Source organism: Gossypium arboreum, chromosome 11 (genome assembly GCF_025698485.1).
Source record: "Gossypium arboreum isolate Shixiya-1 chromosome 11, ASM2569848v2, whole genome shotgun sequence".
Classification (NCBI taxonomy): domain Eukaryota; kingdom Viridiplantae; phylum Streptophyta; class Magnoliopsida; order Malvales; family Malvaceae; genus Gossypium; species Gossypium arboreum.
Window position 1 is genome coordinate 126,620,445 of NC_069080.1, and position 15,032 is coordinate 126,635,476.

At 31.6% G+C, this 15,032-nt stretch overlaps 4 protein-coding genes across 6 annotated transcripts; all 4 read left to right on the forward strand.

Moving 5' to 3' along the window:
• Positions 1-1,095: 1,095 nt before the first annotated feature.
• Positions 1,096-3,706, forward strand: LOC108473506 (F-box/kelch-repeat protein At3g23880-like). Of its 3 annotated transcripts, XR_008274608.1 has the most exons (3): positions 1,096-2,498; positions 2,669-2,725; positions 3,274-3,706. XR_008274608.1 is itself a non-coding variant. In XM_017775106.2 (2 exons), exon 1 carries the CDS (start codon positions 1,294-1,296, stop codon positions 2,491-2,493), a length of 1,200 nt encoding a protein of 399 aa, XP_017630595.1. In that variant the 5' UTR covers positions 1,096-1,293; the 3' UTR covers positions 2,494-2,498; positions 2,669-3,144. The 3 variants fall into 3 exon arrangements, 2 of the variants coding, with proteins under 2 accessions (XP_017630595.1, XP_017630594.1); XM_017775106.2 differs by lacking the exon at positions 3,274-3,706 and having other exon boundaries at positions 2,669-3,144; XM_017775105.2 differs by lacking the exon at positions 2,669-2,725 and having other exon boundaries at positions 1,097-2,498.
• Positions 3,707-4,897: 1,191 nt separating this feature from the next.
• LOC108470777 (ribosome biogenesis protein BRX1 homolog 1-like) lies at positions 4,898-8,160 on the forward strand. Its single transcript, XM_017772227.2, has 8 exons — positions 4,898-5,232; positions 5,348-5,489; positions 5,739-5,817; positions 5,959-6,083; positions 6,481-6,582; positions 7,355-7,423; positions 7,532-7,630; positions 7,750-8,160. The coding sequence occupies exons 1-8, from the start codon at positions 5,024-5,026 to the stop codon at positions 7,879-7,881; spliced, it is 957 nt and encodes a 318-aa protein (XP_017627716.1). The 5' UTR covers positions 4,898-5,023; the 3' UTR covers positions 7,882-8,160.
• A 1,555-nt stretch (positions 8,161-9,715) lies between these two features.
• LOC108472543 (uncharacterized) lies at positions 9,716-12,851 on the forward strand. The gene is made up of 5 exons (XM_017774082.2): positions 9,716-9,899; positions 10,329-10,489; positions 11,264-11,314; positions 12,020-12,071; positions 12,431-12,851. The coding sequence occupies exons 2-5, from the start codon at positions 10,370-10,372 to the stop codon at positions 12,628-12,630; spliced, it is 423 nt and encodes a 140-aa protein (XP_017629571.1). The 5' UTR covers positions 9,716-9,899; positions 10,329-10,369; the 3' UTR covers positions 12,631-12,851.
• A 230-nt stretch (positions 12,852-13,081) lies between these two features.
• On the forward strand, positions 13,082-13,815 carry LOC108472115 (disease resistance protein SUMM2-like). The gene is made up of 2 exons (XM_017773631.1): positions 13,082-13,495; positions 13,588-13,815. Exons 1-2 carry the CDS (start codon positions 13,082-13,084, stop codon positions 13,813-13,815), a joined length of 642 nt encoding a protein of 213 aa, XP_017629120.1.
• Positions 13,816-15,032: the final 1,217 nt, after the last annotated feature.

Genomic DNA, 15,032 nt, shown 5'->3' on the forward strand with positions numbered 1-15,032 from the left:
AAAAGTAACAACTTTATAATTAAAGATGTTTGGGTCAATAAAGACCAAAGTGTGAATTCCATGAACATATGTGCATGACGTGGTGCTACCGCACCGTCCACACCTCCCTTTTCCTAGAAGCTACTTTGTACTGGATTTTGGTCATAAATTTTTTATTTTTTTAAAGATATAATTAGACCCAAATAGATGCTACTCTCAAAATGAAATAAAATAAATAATATTTGTTATTTAATATTTATCACAAATTCGATATCATTTTCCGAATAAGATCTTATGGTTAAAATATACTATTAGTCTTTGTATTATATATATAAGTTGTGGATTTAGTTTTATATTTAATTTGGTGATTTTTAATTTTTATGTTTTTAAAATTTTAATATTGATTAAATTAATTGAGTTAATTTTTATTATTTTTAAAATTTGATACGCCAAACATATTATTACATGTACAATGTTAAGCCAACTTGCTATTTCCAGACATTATTCCTAAAACAAGTAGTTAATATATTTAGCAATTATAGTTTGCATTAAGATTAAAATTTTAAAATATAAAAACCTTAGCAACTAAGAATAGTCTAATTGAACAATATAAACTAAATTTACATCTTTACGCATAATATAAAAATAATAACATAATTTAACCAAATAAATTTAATTATTATTGTCTGTTCGGACTAAAATTTTAAAATATAAAAAAATTTAAAACTAAAATTAAAATTAAACAACTCAAAAATACAAAAAATAAAAGTAATCTTTAAAATATAAATATTAAATAAATAATTTATACAAAATATAATGATTAATAGTAAAATTTTGACCAAATTCAAAATGATTTTGTATATAGTAACGGCATCATTATCATGTACTAATTAAAATTATTTTATTTTTTAAAAAGCATATCAATTAATTTTTCTCAAAGAATAACTTTAAAAAAATAACATTTTTATTTAATATACATTTATAACTAAAAATGATGACTTCAACATCAATGAATTAAACTATTTTATTGAGAGAATATTACTCTTAAAAGGTCAATTAATATTTAATTTAGTTTTGTAACCATATTTTTTACATTAATTTTGTTTCAAAGTAACCCACCCTTATCTTATCTCATAAAGTAAAGTGAAAGCTTTTAGATTACAGAAGAAAAATAAAAAAAATTCTTAAAATATTATGGTTGTCATTGATAAAGCAATTATTAGTCTCTTCTTCTTCTTCTTCTTCTTCTTCTTCTTCTTCCCCTTATATACATTTCGATTTCATTTCTTCAAAAACTGAGCAAAAAAGAAAAAGATGTCTGATTATTTGCCTGTAGAAGTGATCCTTGAAATCCTTAAAAGACTCCCAATAGAGTCATTGGTGAAATGCAGGTCGGTTTGTAAGACCTGGAATAGTCTCATTTGCAACCCATCTTTCATTTCAACCCATTTACAAGCTTCACTTTCAGAACCCAACAACACTCCTTTCATCCTCCTTAGGTGCTTTAAAAAGGGCAAAGAAAACTACTTTTTACATTATGATAATGATGACTTTGATGAGTTCAAGCAGCTTCAATTCCCTGTTTTTGGGTGTTTGTCTTATTCTGCAGTGGTTGGTTCTTGCAATGGGTTAGTTTGTCTTACTTTTCTACCACAAGATGTTTTGAATTTCATTTTTTGGAACCCTTCCATTCAAAAATACATGACATTGCCTCAACCGAATATTTGCTGCTATACTGATGATGTACGTTTAAATTTTGGGTTTGGATTTGATTCGAGAACCAATGATTATAAGCTACTTATAGTTGGGGTTGAACAAAGTGAGACTTTGATTGAACCTTATTTGTTTTCACTTAATGAAAATTGTTGGAAAAGGGTTACTCCCACTTCACCTAAGTATGCTGTTGAAGCAGGGATTTCATCCACTTTTGTTAACGGGGCACTCCATTGGTTAGGGTATCGGAGAGGGAAAATTGGTGGATTCAGTAATGCAATTTTGGGGTTTGATTTAAGTCGTGAGGAGTTTTTTGAGATAAGTTTGCCAGAAAGTTTAGTTTGGTTGTGTCCTATGGATTTATCAACTATGAGATATGGGGAATCTTCCATTGCAGTGCTTAAAAGAGATTGGGAAGATGGTGAGTTGCTTGAATTGTGGGTCATGAAGGAGTATGGTGTGGTTGAGTCATGGACTAAGGTGTTAGAATTACATTTGATTGACCAAAGTGGATGGTTCCCAAGGGTATTGGGATTTAGGAAGAATGGGGAAGTCTTATTGCAAGTGGATGATGGAGAGATGGCTTCACGTGATTTGAACTGCCAACAGATGGAGCCTCATCGAGTTGAGGTTGGGGCGGAATTGTTATACGTTGGTAGTTACGTGGAGAGCCTAGTGTTACTCGACAAAGCGGTTGATGTCCGCAGTGTAAGTGATGCAAACCATGCTATAGATTCTAGTGATTCTGATGATTCAAGTGATTCTGATGAATCAAGTGAGGGAGAGTGCAAAATCACATAGGACTGGTAAGTGCATTCACCTCTTATTTTCATAGCTGTCTTAAGTTAGAGTTTATATGAACTTGATATTTACTAAGTTTTGCCTCTCTATGTATCTCAAATTCATGCTTGCAAAAGAGATTCGTATTGACTAAATACTTTGGCAACTTCAAACTAACCCCTCTATCTCATATCAGGAAATTGTAAGAGTCTGCTTTGGTATACGTGTAAAACATGAAACCCGCCCTTGTGAGGTATTTGTGCAACAAATTTGTGGGTGTGGATCTCCATTGAGATTAATGCTATTGGCCTTGGATAAAGCCTAAATGAAAAGCTATAGAAATAAGGGAAAACTTTAACCTTTGGATCCGCTTGTTCTAACTTCTTATTCAGAGGTTATGGAGAAAACTTTGTTCTATTTTCATGCGCATCCTATTGTGCAGGCAAGACATTTGTATGTTCCTTGTAGCATATCTGCTTAATATGTACCATGTATTACATATATTTAAGCCTGTCAATCTATCTATGGTGCAATCTTGAAGATCAAAAGTACATTTTTATCAGGCATGCTCACACATGCGCACACATGTAAGCATGCTCGTATATACAAACTCGGGCATGTCTGTTCTTTGAAGATTACAAATATAAACCCCTTGTTTGTTTGATGTAGGAATGGGATGTTGTACTTATGCTTTCATGTTAGTAGTAAACTAAGACAGTGTGTTTGTTTCTGAATGCCAATTCCTGGAACGATATCTTCTCTTCATTACTTCAATGACACTTTTATTCTGAATTCTTACAGGGGTATAAGGAACCCAGCGGATATTCAAACCGTTGAAGCATAAATTTGCCTTTTCATCAAGGATCAGGCATTCAATATGGTCTTTTATTATATGTCTGCACTGCACTGCATGTTTTGTTTTAGTAAGAATAGACTCGTGGTTGTACTTAGTCATCCTTAGGCAGTTTTTGTGACATCCATTTGAAATGGCACAAATGGTGTTGCTAATCTTGAACAGCCTCTTTAAATCAATTTTAGCATATAAATTAAAGAGGGAATTCAGTATTTGGTTGGTTTTCTTTTTTGGGTAAAAAAGAGACAGTATTTTGGAGAGATTATAAATGTTGATACCTTTTAAAGGGAAACATGTTGTATCCAAAGATATTGCCTAATATAGCAAGCAGGGACCGATAACTAGTCATGATGAAAGATTACCATGTTTATGATGTGTTAATATTCTGTTTTTGAACTGATTTGGGATTTTCAGGGAAACTGGATGTAACCTTTATTTATTTGCTTGAATGTTTACGCTAATCTTATACTTTTGGCCTTGGTCAAGGCTGCTTGAACCGAAACCAGACTGGCTGGTCAGAAAGGGAACTGGTTGAGGTATTGATTTGGAGAAGAGCATTGAATTGGTTGACTGGGACAAGGGGGGCGGTGGCAGGAGCTCTGATTAGCTTAAAATGGAAAAATTTTCGTCCTTTAAAATTTTTAAAATTTTAAGTTAATAAAAGTAAAAGTAAAATTATACTTTGGTTCCCTTAACAATGATAAAAATTTGATTTGATCTTTTAAAATTATAAAGATATAAATTATTAAAATGATGAAATTATATTTCTATTATCGTAAAAATTACAATTTAATTTTGGCTCCTTCTAAAATATTTTCTTACTTCGCCACTGGGCTGGGGAATTAATATGGATTGATTGTACCAAACAAAAAATTGGTTGAACTAAAATTTTAATATATATATTTTTTATGATTTTTAATAATTTATTTAATTGAACTTAATAAACCGATTGAAATAGTAAACCGGCAACTTAGACTGATCTAACCATTGACTTGGCCTAAAAATCTTGATATTGGTTGAAGTTGTGTATGGCGCTCGTGATGATATATTATTAGTTATAGTCCAATCATTGGCTAATAGATGCGGGAGAAATAAATGAATCACATATAACTACTTAATCCAATGGGTTTAGAATTTAAATATTTTGCAATTAAGTATTAGCATCCACATTGTAGATTTGAGCAAGAAGCACATTTATTTTTCTGTTTAAGAATTGAGATAAATTATTTTTTATTTAAAAATTGCCTAAGTGGGTATAAAAAATCTAAATTCCTAATTACAAAGAAAACCTTAAATTCGTAACTTTTATTTTCAATTTGTTTTTACTTAAAAATAAATTATGAGCCTCAATAGTTATTAAAAACAATAATTTAATTTTAAATGGTACTTAACTTTAGAATTATGATTAAATAAACCATATTTTTAATTATTGGACCAAAATATTATTTCACCCTTTTTTTTATTTAATTTTTGCAATATAAAAAATATGATAAGAAAAATTAAGATAGTAAAGTCCATTTTCCAGCCCATTCTAGATTCAATGAGAACCCAAGGGAACCCATCTCTATAAACTCCTGGACAAGCCCAGGAATGACGTTTTAACTAGGGTTTATCAAAGACAAAATCTTTAGTTTCAGTTTCAGCAGCAAAAAACCCTAAAAAAATCCTACCCTTTGAATTCCATCTTTTGTTAAAACAATGGGGAAGAAACGGAAGCACAGTGAAACCCAGACAGCTGAACCGAAAAAGAAAGATGATGCAGCTCCAGAGAGACCCAAAAGGTCACTTTTCGGTTGGAAAGACAAGGAAGAAGTTCAGCAACAAACTGAGTCTAATACGGATCCTCCCCAAGTTTTTAGAAACAAAGAAAAAGTTATGGTGACTTGTTCACGACGCATTAATTACAGGTTTGGTTGGTGGGATGAAGAATGTTATTTTCTTTGCTTAGATGTGTGGTTGACTTTGTTTTTTTTATATGGGTTTTAAAGTTGTTCTTTTGGTTTATGGTTTTGGGTTTTGTAGGTATAGGCATTTGATGTTGAACATGGTTTCACTTTTGCCTCATTGTAAGAAGGATAATAAGGTTGAATCAAGGAGTAGTAAAGGGGCTACCTTGAATGAGCTTATTGAGTTGAGGGGCTGTTCTTCTGCTCTGTTTTTTGAGGTAAATATTTAAGCTTTGTTGTTTTCTAATGCAGTTTCAATGATAAAATATGAAATTTGATTAGTTTGCTCAGTTTGGTTCACTGAAATGCGTAGAATTATATAAACTTTGGGTCATTATAACTTTTGGACATGGTAGTCACTTAAGAACTTCTTAAATCTAATATTAAAGTGGTTTTATTTTGTTTCAATTTAGAATATTATGCTCAAAATGTTCAAAGATTATAAACACTTCTATTGTTTTTTCCAGTGTCGCAAACATCAAGATCTTTACCTGTGGATGGCAAGGTGTCCCAATGGTCCATCCGTAAAATTTTTGGTTAACGCTGGTAATATTTCTCATTTAATTTCTTAAAATGCATTATTATGATTTGGTCCCTATGAAATGAAGATGTTGTTTAGTTAGTATTAGAGTATGATGATTTTTCTCGTTTCTTGTGGCTTAATGAAGTTCGTTTTGTGCATTTCAGTTCACACAATGGAAGAACTGAAGCTCACTGGAAATCATTTGAAAGGTTCACGTCCTTTGTTGACCTTCTCGAGCAATTTTGAGAAAGATGCTCATTGGAAGCTTCTGAAAGAGATGATCATACAGGTACCTTGACGTGGCTTTTCCTCCTTTTAAATAAATGCTGTTTCTTTCAACCTGTTGCATTTAAATGCTGTTTCTTGCAAATGATATTCAATTTGAACGGTAGATGTCTTTATACAATTTACATGGACTGTTCCTCTAACCAGACATGTCCTCTATGAATGCTTTTGCATTTTTACTTGTGAAACAATATGAACGTTGTTTGGTATAACAGCTTTTTAGGATGATTCTCTTTTTTTTCTTTCAAGCCATTGAGATAATGCTCTAACAACTACCTGTGCACTGAGTATTGCAATTCTGTTTACTGATTTAGTAGGTTTTTTTACTTCAAACATGCTGTGGGTGAATGTGCAACTTGTAAGTGCTCCATAACACTTTCTTTTCTATTATTTTCTTTCAGATATTTGGGACACCAAAGGAGCACAGGAAATCTAAACCTTATCATGATCACGTCTTTGTTTTCTCCATTGCTGATGACCACATATGGTTCCGCAATTATCAGGTTAGTGAACTATACAACATAAATGGCACAAGTATGGAATATAGATTAAATTCTTAGTAGTAGTTATAAGGTTTTAAGATTTAAACTGGAATCAGAAATTTCATTTACGCATCTTTCTGTCCGCATTATATGGGCATTACAGATACTGGTTTGGTAATAAACTCCTTATAGCTGCCAATTGAAGCATAAACATGTTAAGTGGTGGTTGCTCTAATGGATGTAAATTGCTGCTCTAGTACAAGGGTTATCAACAGGAAGAGCTGTAGAGTTTAGTTATTTCCATCCTTAAAACTTGGCTGAGATCGTCTAGGTTAAAGTGGAGGACCTCGACTTGGCTGGACTATTGGAGTTTTCTAGTAAAATGCCTATGTGGTTCTCTTATCTACCTTCTCCCCTTGACATCATACGGATTCTTGAATTGAGATCTCATAAATTTTAATTATAGTACTACTTTATTATAATTGAGTCTATTTTAGTATCTGTTCTTTGAGACTTGGGAATCTGTTGCTCCTACTGTATGGCTTATGTTGTGAATGATAGATGATTCCGCTTGTCTTAAAGCCTACGGAAGAAAATGGTTGATGAAATGAGCAGCATAAGCTTCTGTGATTTCATATGTTTTCATCATCATTATTTTTTGATGAATGGATTAACATTTCAATTTGCCAAAACACAGTTTTGTATTGCAGACTTCATGTATTTGCGCCTTTATTATTTGTTTATGGATGAATTAATATTCAATTTCTCTTAAAACCACTGTTTCCTAATGCAGATATCTGTTCCTCACAATGAATCAGACAAAATGGTTCGAGGGGGACTTGATAAAATGACCCTTGTTGAGGTATGCACTATGCAGTGATATGTGCTTTATTATAATATATATAAGAATAAGTTATGATTTTGTAGTACTTGTGATTGTAATTTAATGCTAGATACTGGCTCTGTATAGGTTGGTCCAAGATTTTGTTTGAATCCTATTAAGATATTCGCCGGCAGCTTTGGAGGTCCAACGCTATATGAGAATCCTTTCTATGTCTCACCAAACCAGGTCCGGGGATTATACTCCTTTACCTTTATCCTAGTCCTAATATGTGTCGGAAACAGTGTTGGTATATAGACTCTCATTCCTCTACAAATTTTAATAATTTGCCACATGTTCTCTTTCAGATCCGAGCATTGGAGAAAAGGCAGAAAGCCGGGAAGTATGCTAAGAAAGTCAAAGCTAAGACAAGGCGGAAAATGCACGAGCTATCTAATCCATTGGAGCCTGATGAATTTGCAGATATGTGGAGGGAATGATATCACAAGATTCTTGTTTCTACAAGTTAAATCAATCATTATTCACTAAAATAGTTTCGCGTTGGCTGCCAAACAATGGATTTTGGTCAGCTATTTTCTCTTCAAAATTTTGTTAGCATCAGCATTCGGTTTTATCAATGGATTGGTTATACAAAATTTATCAGAATGTATTTGTAGTATCATCTATCTACAACTTATGAGCAGAACATGGTATTGTCTACAGTTATTTTTATGTTCATCATTTGTGAAATGCAGAAATGTTTTTGGTCAAGTTAAAAAGATCATTGCTGATACAATTTCAGTAGCGGATTTCCATTGATGCTCAATAATAAAATGATAAGAAATAGATTAGAATGGTGTATTAAGTTAATAGCTTAAGTATCACAACTTTAGCGAGATACATTTGAGCACTATAAGGGACTAAAAGTTCCAGAACAAATTTACAGCAAGGAGAATAGGCTATTGTTTATTCATGTAATTTTCAGTACCAAGAACACCCGAAAGCCTTGCATAAACGCCATATGAGTTAAGGTTAATATGCTATCTGGATATTTGAAGAAATATGAGTTCCTCAAAAAAAAAAAACAAAAACAAAAACAAAAACAAAAACAAAAGAAGCTGCAATCAGTAAGAGTTCTAAAGCAAACATTTTCCAATATGAGACATTGAGTGGTATCATTCAATGCCACCAAGAAAGATTGAAAGAGTGCCGTTTATACTGCCACCAATGATTGAAATTCAATTATTTCCCGTTTATTCCTCAGGTGAAAAGAGCCTAGGCATCACTTCAAAGAAGCTGGTTTGCCAAAAATCCTCAACTGCTAGCCGGCTTCTAATGATCATGCCATACCAAGATGCCTCAAAGAGCTCAATATGCTGCGATGTAGGAGAGAAGGTTAGCCAAAAGCCGGCCTTTGCATGCTTCTTTAGGCTTCCAAGAGAATAATTATCAAATACCACGTGAGTTCAACTATTGTATACGATCAAGTAATAATGAATGATTATCATCAAAATCATCCACCCCACGTATTCCGTAAAAATGGTTAGATAGTAGGTTTAACACATTAACATCTTAGATAGGAACCTCATCTATAAATACCTTCAAGAATAAGGAAGAAATGATTGATCCACCAAAGATGCCAAATCTACACTCAACTATCTTACCTCCAGCACCCAACTTTCCTGCTCCACTTTTTTTTTCTCCTTTCTTATACCCTCCGGCTCTTTGTCTCGATTAAGTGAACCGGCTTCCTTGATAACCACTATACTTTCTTCCTTATCTCATTATTAGTGTATCAACAAATTATGTTGTCTAATTTATAAAATACAAACCAAAGTCCAAATTATTTGATATAGTGTCAGTAAATTTTTTAAACTTCACAAATAAGATAAGATCAAAATTGACAAGGATAATAAGATATTAAAATATATATATATATATATTTTAGAAAAACATGTGACAATTTATTAAAACAATTTATAAAAAAATACATTACTAGTAAATATTAACATTAAAGATTAGCTAAAACCTTAAAAAAAAAACTAAATAAATAACCAAACAAGCTGCAACCATTAGGGTAAATTGGTTTAGTTTGATTTTTTTTTGGATTTTAGATTTTTTATTAATTTTATTTTAGATTTTATACTTATTTTAGTAAATAAACTTTGTTTTATGAATTTTTTAATAAAATTTCGAAGGTTTTTCATAGTATTAATTTTTACTTGAAAATTATTTTTATACAAAACTTTTAAATTATTTTTATTATTTTAATTATAAAATACTTATTTTAATATCATAATAAAATTAAAATTAATTGTAAATACATTATAATAAAAATTTGTTCGATTTTAGAAAACTGCAATTTTTTATCCAGTTGATTTTCGATTTTCTTGCTAAATTACCTATTTTTTTCCATCCTTTTCCGTTCTCCATCAAAACCCTCTTTTATAGAAACATCTTACCGACGGCAGGGGTTCCTCTCCCTCGGAAACCCTTAACTCTCGACTAAATTCGCAAGGTAAAGATAATGGGTAAAATATTTTGTTTTTCTTTTGTTTACTATGCTTTTGAGGTAGAGTATGTTTAGGTCTTAACAATTCTCTATTTATGTTGATCGGAATTATTTGGGGTTAGCTTAAAATCACTACAAAGTTAAATGTCTCCATCTCTGCAAGTCCCTCAATATATATTTATATATATTTTTGCGAAAAATTTTGAACTTGGGAGAAAGATATCTAATTCTTATAGATTGGTTTATTTTTCCATATGGAATGGACATTGTTATCAGTTAATCCTAGCTGCTTGATGAATCTTTCTTCTTCTTTGACTTCTCTTAATCTGTTTGGGTGTCGTATGCAATGGAACTGCTCTTAATCTACCTCGAATACAACTAAATAAAAATTCATATTTTTTCAACCATTCTGAAAATTTATTGTTTGTTTTGCAGTATCTTTAAAGTGTAATATTTTTTTTTCTGGATTTGATTAAATGGAGAAAAATAAGGATGATGATTATGGAGAGGAAGAAGATTCAGAGTATGTATTACTTGATCTTGAAGCTGTTCGTGGGCAGATAGACATCCCTCCAAATGCACCTTATACTCTTTCTGTAAGTTCTAAATTTTTATATGTTACAAATTTGTTAAGGTTTTTTTGCAGTTATGTGAAAATTAGAATTTATAACTGAATGAGTATTTAGGAAGTTTAGTCTTGAATACATATGACAGATATAAATATTAAGAATCCGAGAAGAAAGCTTTGCCTTTGGTTTTTGTTGCTCGATGTTCATTTTATATTTGTTAATTCATGAAACGAAAGCTCTTATATTTTTACTGGTCAGCTTATGAGGATTAGGGAATTTTCATGTGTTGATAGAGATCTTCATCTAGTTATATAATACTAGCTATCCGTGTGATTGCTTTAATTATGAAGAACTTAATCTAGATAAACCTTGTTTAGATTATGTATATACTTGCTTTGTACTTGTTGGATTTAATAAATATTAGATTCGGCAATCTGCATTTCAGCATTTATGGTGTTATTTATTTATATAAAATTTGGCAAGTTTATAATTTGTACTATATATAAAATTTCTTATATTTGCGTATTCATTTAGTTTGCAATATGATTGATCTTAATAAAAATCAACCTATATATGTTTTTGTTTTTTGATTGGAGCTCTGCATAGATGAATATGGATTTGATTTTGGTGTGTAATTGTAAGCTTCTACTTATTTGTTTAGTGATTTTCTTGACTGGAAGTATTGCTTACTTGATTTACTGGTATTTTGCTGTCAGTTTTGAACAAGGTTTGATTGTTGCTTTTAACCCTTTTTTCTTTGATTTTATCATATTGTGATGATCAGATTGTTATGAATGTCAGGGTCTGGATACGATGAATCCAATATTAATCATAGACAAAAAAGTGAAGCTGGTGAGTTGTTAACTTCGCAAATCTTGCTATATTATTTAAATCAAGGTCAGTGTTGGATGTGGATCTGTACGTGACATGGATTTACCAAAATTTTATATGTTTTTCTCTATATTTGGAGGACCATTCCTCCACATTAGTGTCTGAATATGCTATGTATACATAAAGAAACTGAAATGTCCGAACAATAAGGTTTTATCTAGTATTTACCTTGAACAACAAAGGTTCCAACTTCCAGGTTATTTATGTTTTGAAAAGTTTATTTCCCTTGATGACCATATTTACTAAACATCTTAGGACTACCATTATTTATTTATTTATTTATTAATTTTTATTGCTAGAAATTCTAAATGGTATATGAATGTCTCTGTTATGCATGAGAATGACGTAAAGAATTCAGGAAGCCATAGACCAAATATGATATTATAAATTGAAAATATTATCTATAGATCATTTTCCAAATCATTATCATTTAAGTCTGTATAACTGAATAGGTATTCATAACTGACATTTGTTTCCAATTCCGGTAATATAGAAGTTTGCTTTTATTTGAACTAGGGATTTGGTGGTCCGCAATAGGCCTAGGCTATCGCTTTTATATTTGCTCTTTGATTTGAGCTCTAATAAACACCAACTGATTGCTGAGATGAGGGGTTTTTAATTTATGAAATTTTCATGTTTTAAGTTAATTTCTTTTCCAAATTACAGATCGGAGAATATGAAGAAACAATTGGGACTTGCTTTGTTTTCTCTGAAGATGGTGAGCAACATTTCCTGTTATACTTACTTTGAGCTAAACCGGGACTTGGTTAACTTCATCCTATTCTCTCTTTGTTATCATCTTCTTGCCTCTTGCATAGGGGAATAGCAAGTTCCTCATTCAATCCAGGCATTCTTGTCGTGTTTTTATTATTTTTTCTATGTCATATCCCATTCAAGGTGTTATATAGTTTGTGACACGATAAATTCATGATAGATTTTGACATCTTTGTGCATGCATGTTGTGTTCCAGTACTTGAACTTTGGTCCGTAACATAGGCTGCCTCTTGGTCTATTCTGTTTCTCAAACATTTTGCATTGCATGAATTAAGAACTTGTGTGTGAAATTATGATTTGCAGAAGCTTCGCCTGTAGTGCATGAAGAGACAGGTCCATCAGAGGCAAATCTCTTCTCAGGCAAATATATAATAGATCCAAATCAAGCTCCAAGAAAGCAAGTAAAACCGGTCGCTCGACTTCAAAAGATTCTCAAGTTCAGATTGTTACTTGACGAGGATGTTCAAGTCGAAACAAATTCCCAAAATAATTCAATTTTGTAAACTAGCAAACTCGAAATTTGTAGTTATTGGCCAATGTTGATCCTTAACTTTGAAAGCAATTTCATGTAATTCAAGCTTAGTTATGCTCTGAGGAATAGTCCATGTTTTTAAGTGGTGGATCTTGTATATAATTTTTTGTTCTGATAGAACAAAGTTGGGATTGTAATAAACTATTTCAGCAGATTGGGGATTAATATGCAGCAAATGTAACTTTTTAGCAATGAAGGTGTGATTGATCTGAGTTGAACCGAGGCCGAGTTAATTTAGTTGAAAAACTTAAATTTCAACATTTTGATTGAGTTTTAATTTTATAATCTGAATGAATGGAAGTTGAATTACTCGAATTTATTTGATTGACTTGATTTCAACTTGGAAATGGAAGAGAACAAAAATGGTTGACCTTCGGTCGTATAAATTAAAATATACGCTTAGATGTCAATCTTATGCTTGTATGGTATTGGTGTTGTGCAAGGAGTTAGTTGAACAAGCCGGGACTGTTTTTGAAGTTGGAAATACTATATGGGGTTTAATTGAAAACCATTGGAAATTCCCTAAAGGCATTGATCAGAATGTAAATAATCTGAAAAGAAAAAGAGATCAACTAAATGGTCAGAAAGAAGACATTGAATCACGAATCAAATCAGAGCTGCGTCCGAGAAAGAAAGTCAAGAAAGAATTTGATCTGTGGATTGAAAATGTCAAAAGGATAAATCGGGAAATTCCTAATTTCGAATCCAAAGTTAGAGGTAACAGTTTTTTCTCTCGTGGATTTCTTGTTAAGAATGTTCGTAAGAAGAAGTTGAAGAGCTGCTTGAAAAGGGTAGATTTTCTGATGATTTGGTTGTCAACGATCTATCGTGGATTGGTCAGGTTTTGCCAACACCGAGCTTAATCGTTGAAACAATAAAATGTAAAAATGAGATTATGTAACACTTGAGGAATGATGAGGTTCAAAAGATTGGAGTTTATGAAATGCCAGGAGTTGGGAAAATAAGTGTTGTCACGCTGGTCAACAATGAACTCTTAAAAGGTGAAATCAAATTCAAGATCGTAGTATGGGTCACTGTAGCGAGGAAATCTAGTGTTATTGAACTGCAGAATAAGATTGCAAAGGCAATGAATGTCAATACTTCTGAAGATGATGAAGACGAGACTTTAAGAGCACGGATTTGTCTGAAATTTTGAGTGAAAATGTTAGATTTGTTTTAATATTGGATGATGTAAGAGAGAGATTTTCCCTTGAAAATGTTGGAAGTCCACGAGTCTTTTGGGGTAAATTAGTTTTGACATATCGATCATTGGATATATGTTGACAAATGGATTGTCAAGTTGTAAAAATGGAGCCGCTTCCAAATGAAGATGCATGGACATTGTTCTTGGACAAGGTTGGTCAAAATCTAATGAGTTCTGCAAATTTACTATCGATTGCAAAATCTATCGTTGAACGTTGTGCCGGTTTACCGTTGATGATAGTTATAGTTGCCAATAGCATGAGAGGTGAAAGTCTTCCAATATAGAGGAATGCACTCGCAGAATTGAACCGAAACATATCGAGTATCATCGATGTTAAAGACAAAGTGTATCAACAATTGAGGTTTAGCTATGATCGATTAAAAGATCGAAGAATCCAAAATTGTTTCCTTACTTGTGCATTGTATCGTAAAGATTTGGGAATTCTGAAGGAACAATTGATAAGGAATTGGGTTAGAAAGGGATTAATAAAGGAAACGGGTAGCTTGGAAGCAAACATGGACAACGAACAAGCTATACTAAGAACACTAGTAGAGAATTGCTTGTCAGAAAATATAGAAAATGAAAGAGTGAAAATGCATGATTTTGTAACAGATATGGCTAAACTTATCACTCAAGAATTGTATGAATCATGAATTAACATTGTAATTTTAACAAATCTATTGTTAACTCTAACACTTTTATTTTAGATGAACCAAAATATACACTAAATCCAAAATAATCCAAATTAAATTAAAAACCTTAAAATTAACTTAATATTTTAAAATATAAATTAACTTAATTAACAACTCAAACCTTTTGGTTTGGGATTATTTCTCAAAATATGCTTTCTTCAGAAAGTATTTGGTTTTAATTTTAAAAACAAAATAATTTCTATTTGGTTTTTATTTGAATGCATTTGGATAGTTTTAGTTTTTAGTTTGTAAGTTAAAACAATTGTATTTATTTGACTACGATAGAATTATACTTTTATCATTTTATTTATAATGAAGTTTTCATTTTATATATAAAAGTAAATATTTTATATTTAGATGGGTGAAAATAACTTAGTAGTAAAAAGTTAAATTGTTGTAATTTGGATTGGTTTGGTTATGTTTGTGGCTAGATTCGATTTCGGTTCATTGTGTTTTAAAAAATTATAATAATACGTA

What these genes read in the sequence shown, in the direction of transcription:
- LOC108473506 (XM_017775106.2), top strand. Translation starts at nt 1,294, where the DNA reads ATGTCTGATTATTTGCCTGTAGAAGTGATCCTTGAAATCCTTAAAAGA.
- LOC108470777 (XM_017772227.2), top strand. Translation starts at nt 5,024, where the DNA reads ATGGGGAAGAAACGGAAGCACAGTGAAACCCAGACAGCTGAACCGAAA. An exon ending in AAAATTTTTGGTTAACGCTG is followed by an intron (nt 5,818 to 5,958) that starts GTAATATTTCTC and finishes TGTGCATTTCAG; the next exon opens with TTCACACAATGGAAGAACTG. An exon ending in TGAAAGAGATGATCATACAG is followed by an intron (nt 6,084 to 6,480) that starts GTACCTTGACGT and finishes ATTTTCTTTCAG; the next exon opens with ATATTTGGGACACCAAAGGA.
- LOC108472543 (XM_017774082.2), top strand. Translation starts at nt 10,370, where the DNA reads ATGGAGAAAAATAAGGATGATGATTATGGAGAGGAAGAAGATTCAGAG. An exon ending in TAGACAAAAAAGTGAAGCTG is followed by an intron (nt 11,315 to 12,019) that starts GTGAGTTGTTAA and finishes TCCAAATTACAG; the next exon opens with ATCGGAGAATATGAAGAAAC. An exon ending in CTTTGTTTTCTCTGAAGATG is followed by an intron (nt 12,072 to 12,430) that starts GTGAGCAACATT and finishes TATGATTTGCAG; the next exon opens with AAGCTTCGCCTGTAGTGCAT.
- LOC108472115 (XM_017773631.1), top strand. Translation starts at nt 13,082, where the DNA reads ATGGTATTGGTGTTGTGCAAGGAGTTAGTTGAACAAGCCGGGACTGTT. An exon ending in CAACGATCTATCGTGGATTG is followed by an intron (nt 13,496 to 13,587) that starts GTCAGGTTTTGC and finishes GAGGTTCAAAAG; the next exon opens with ATTGGAGTTTATGAAATGCC.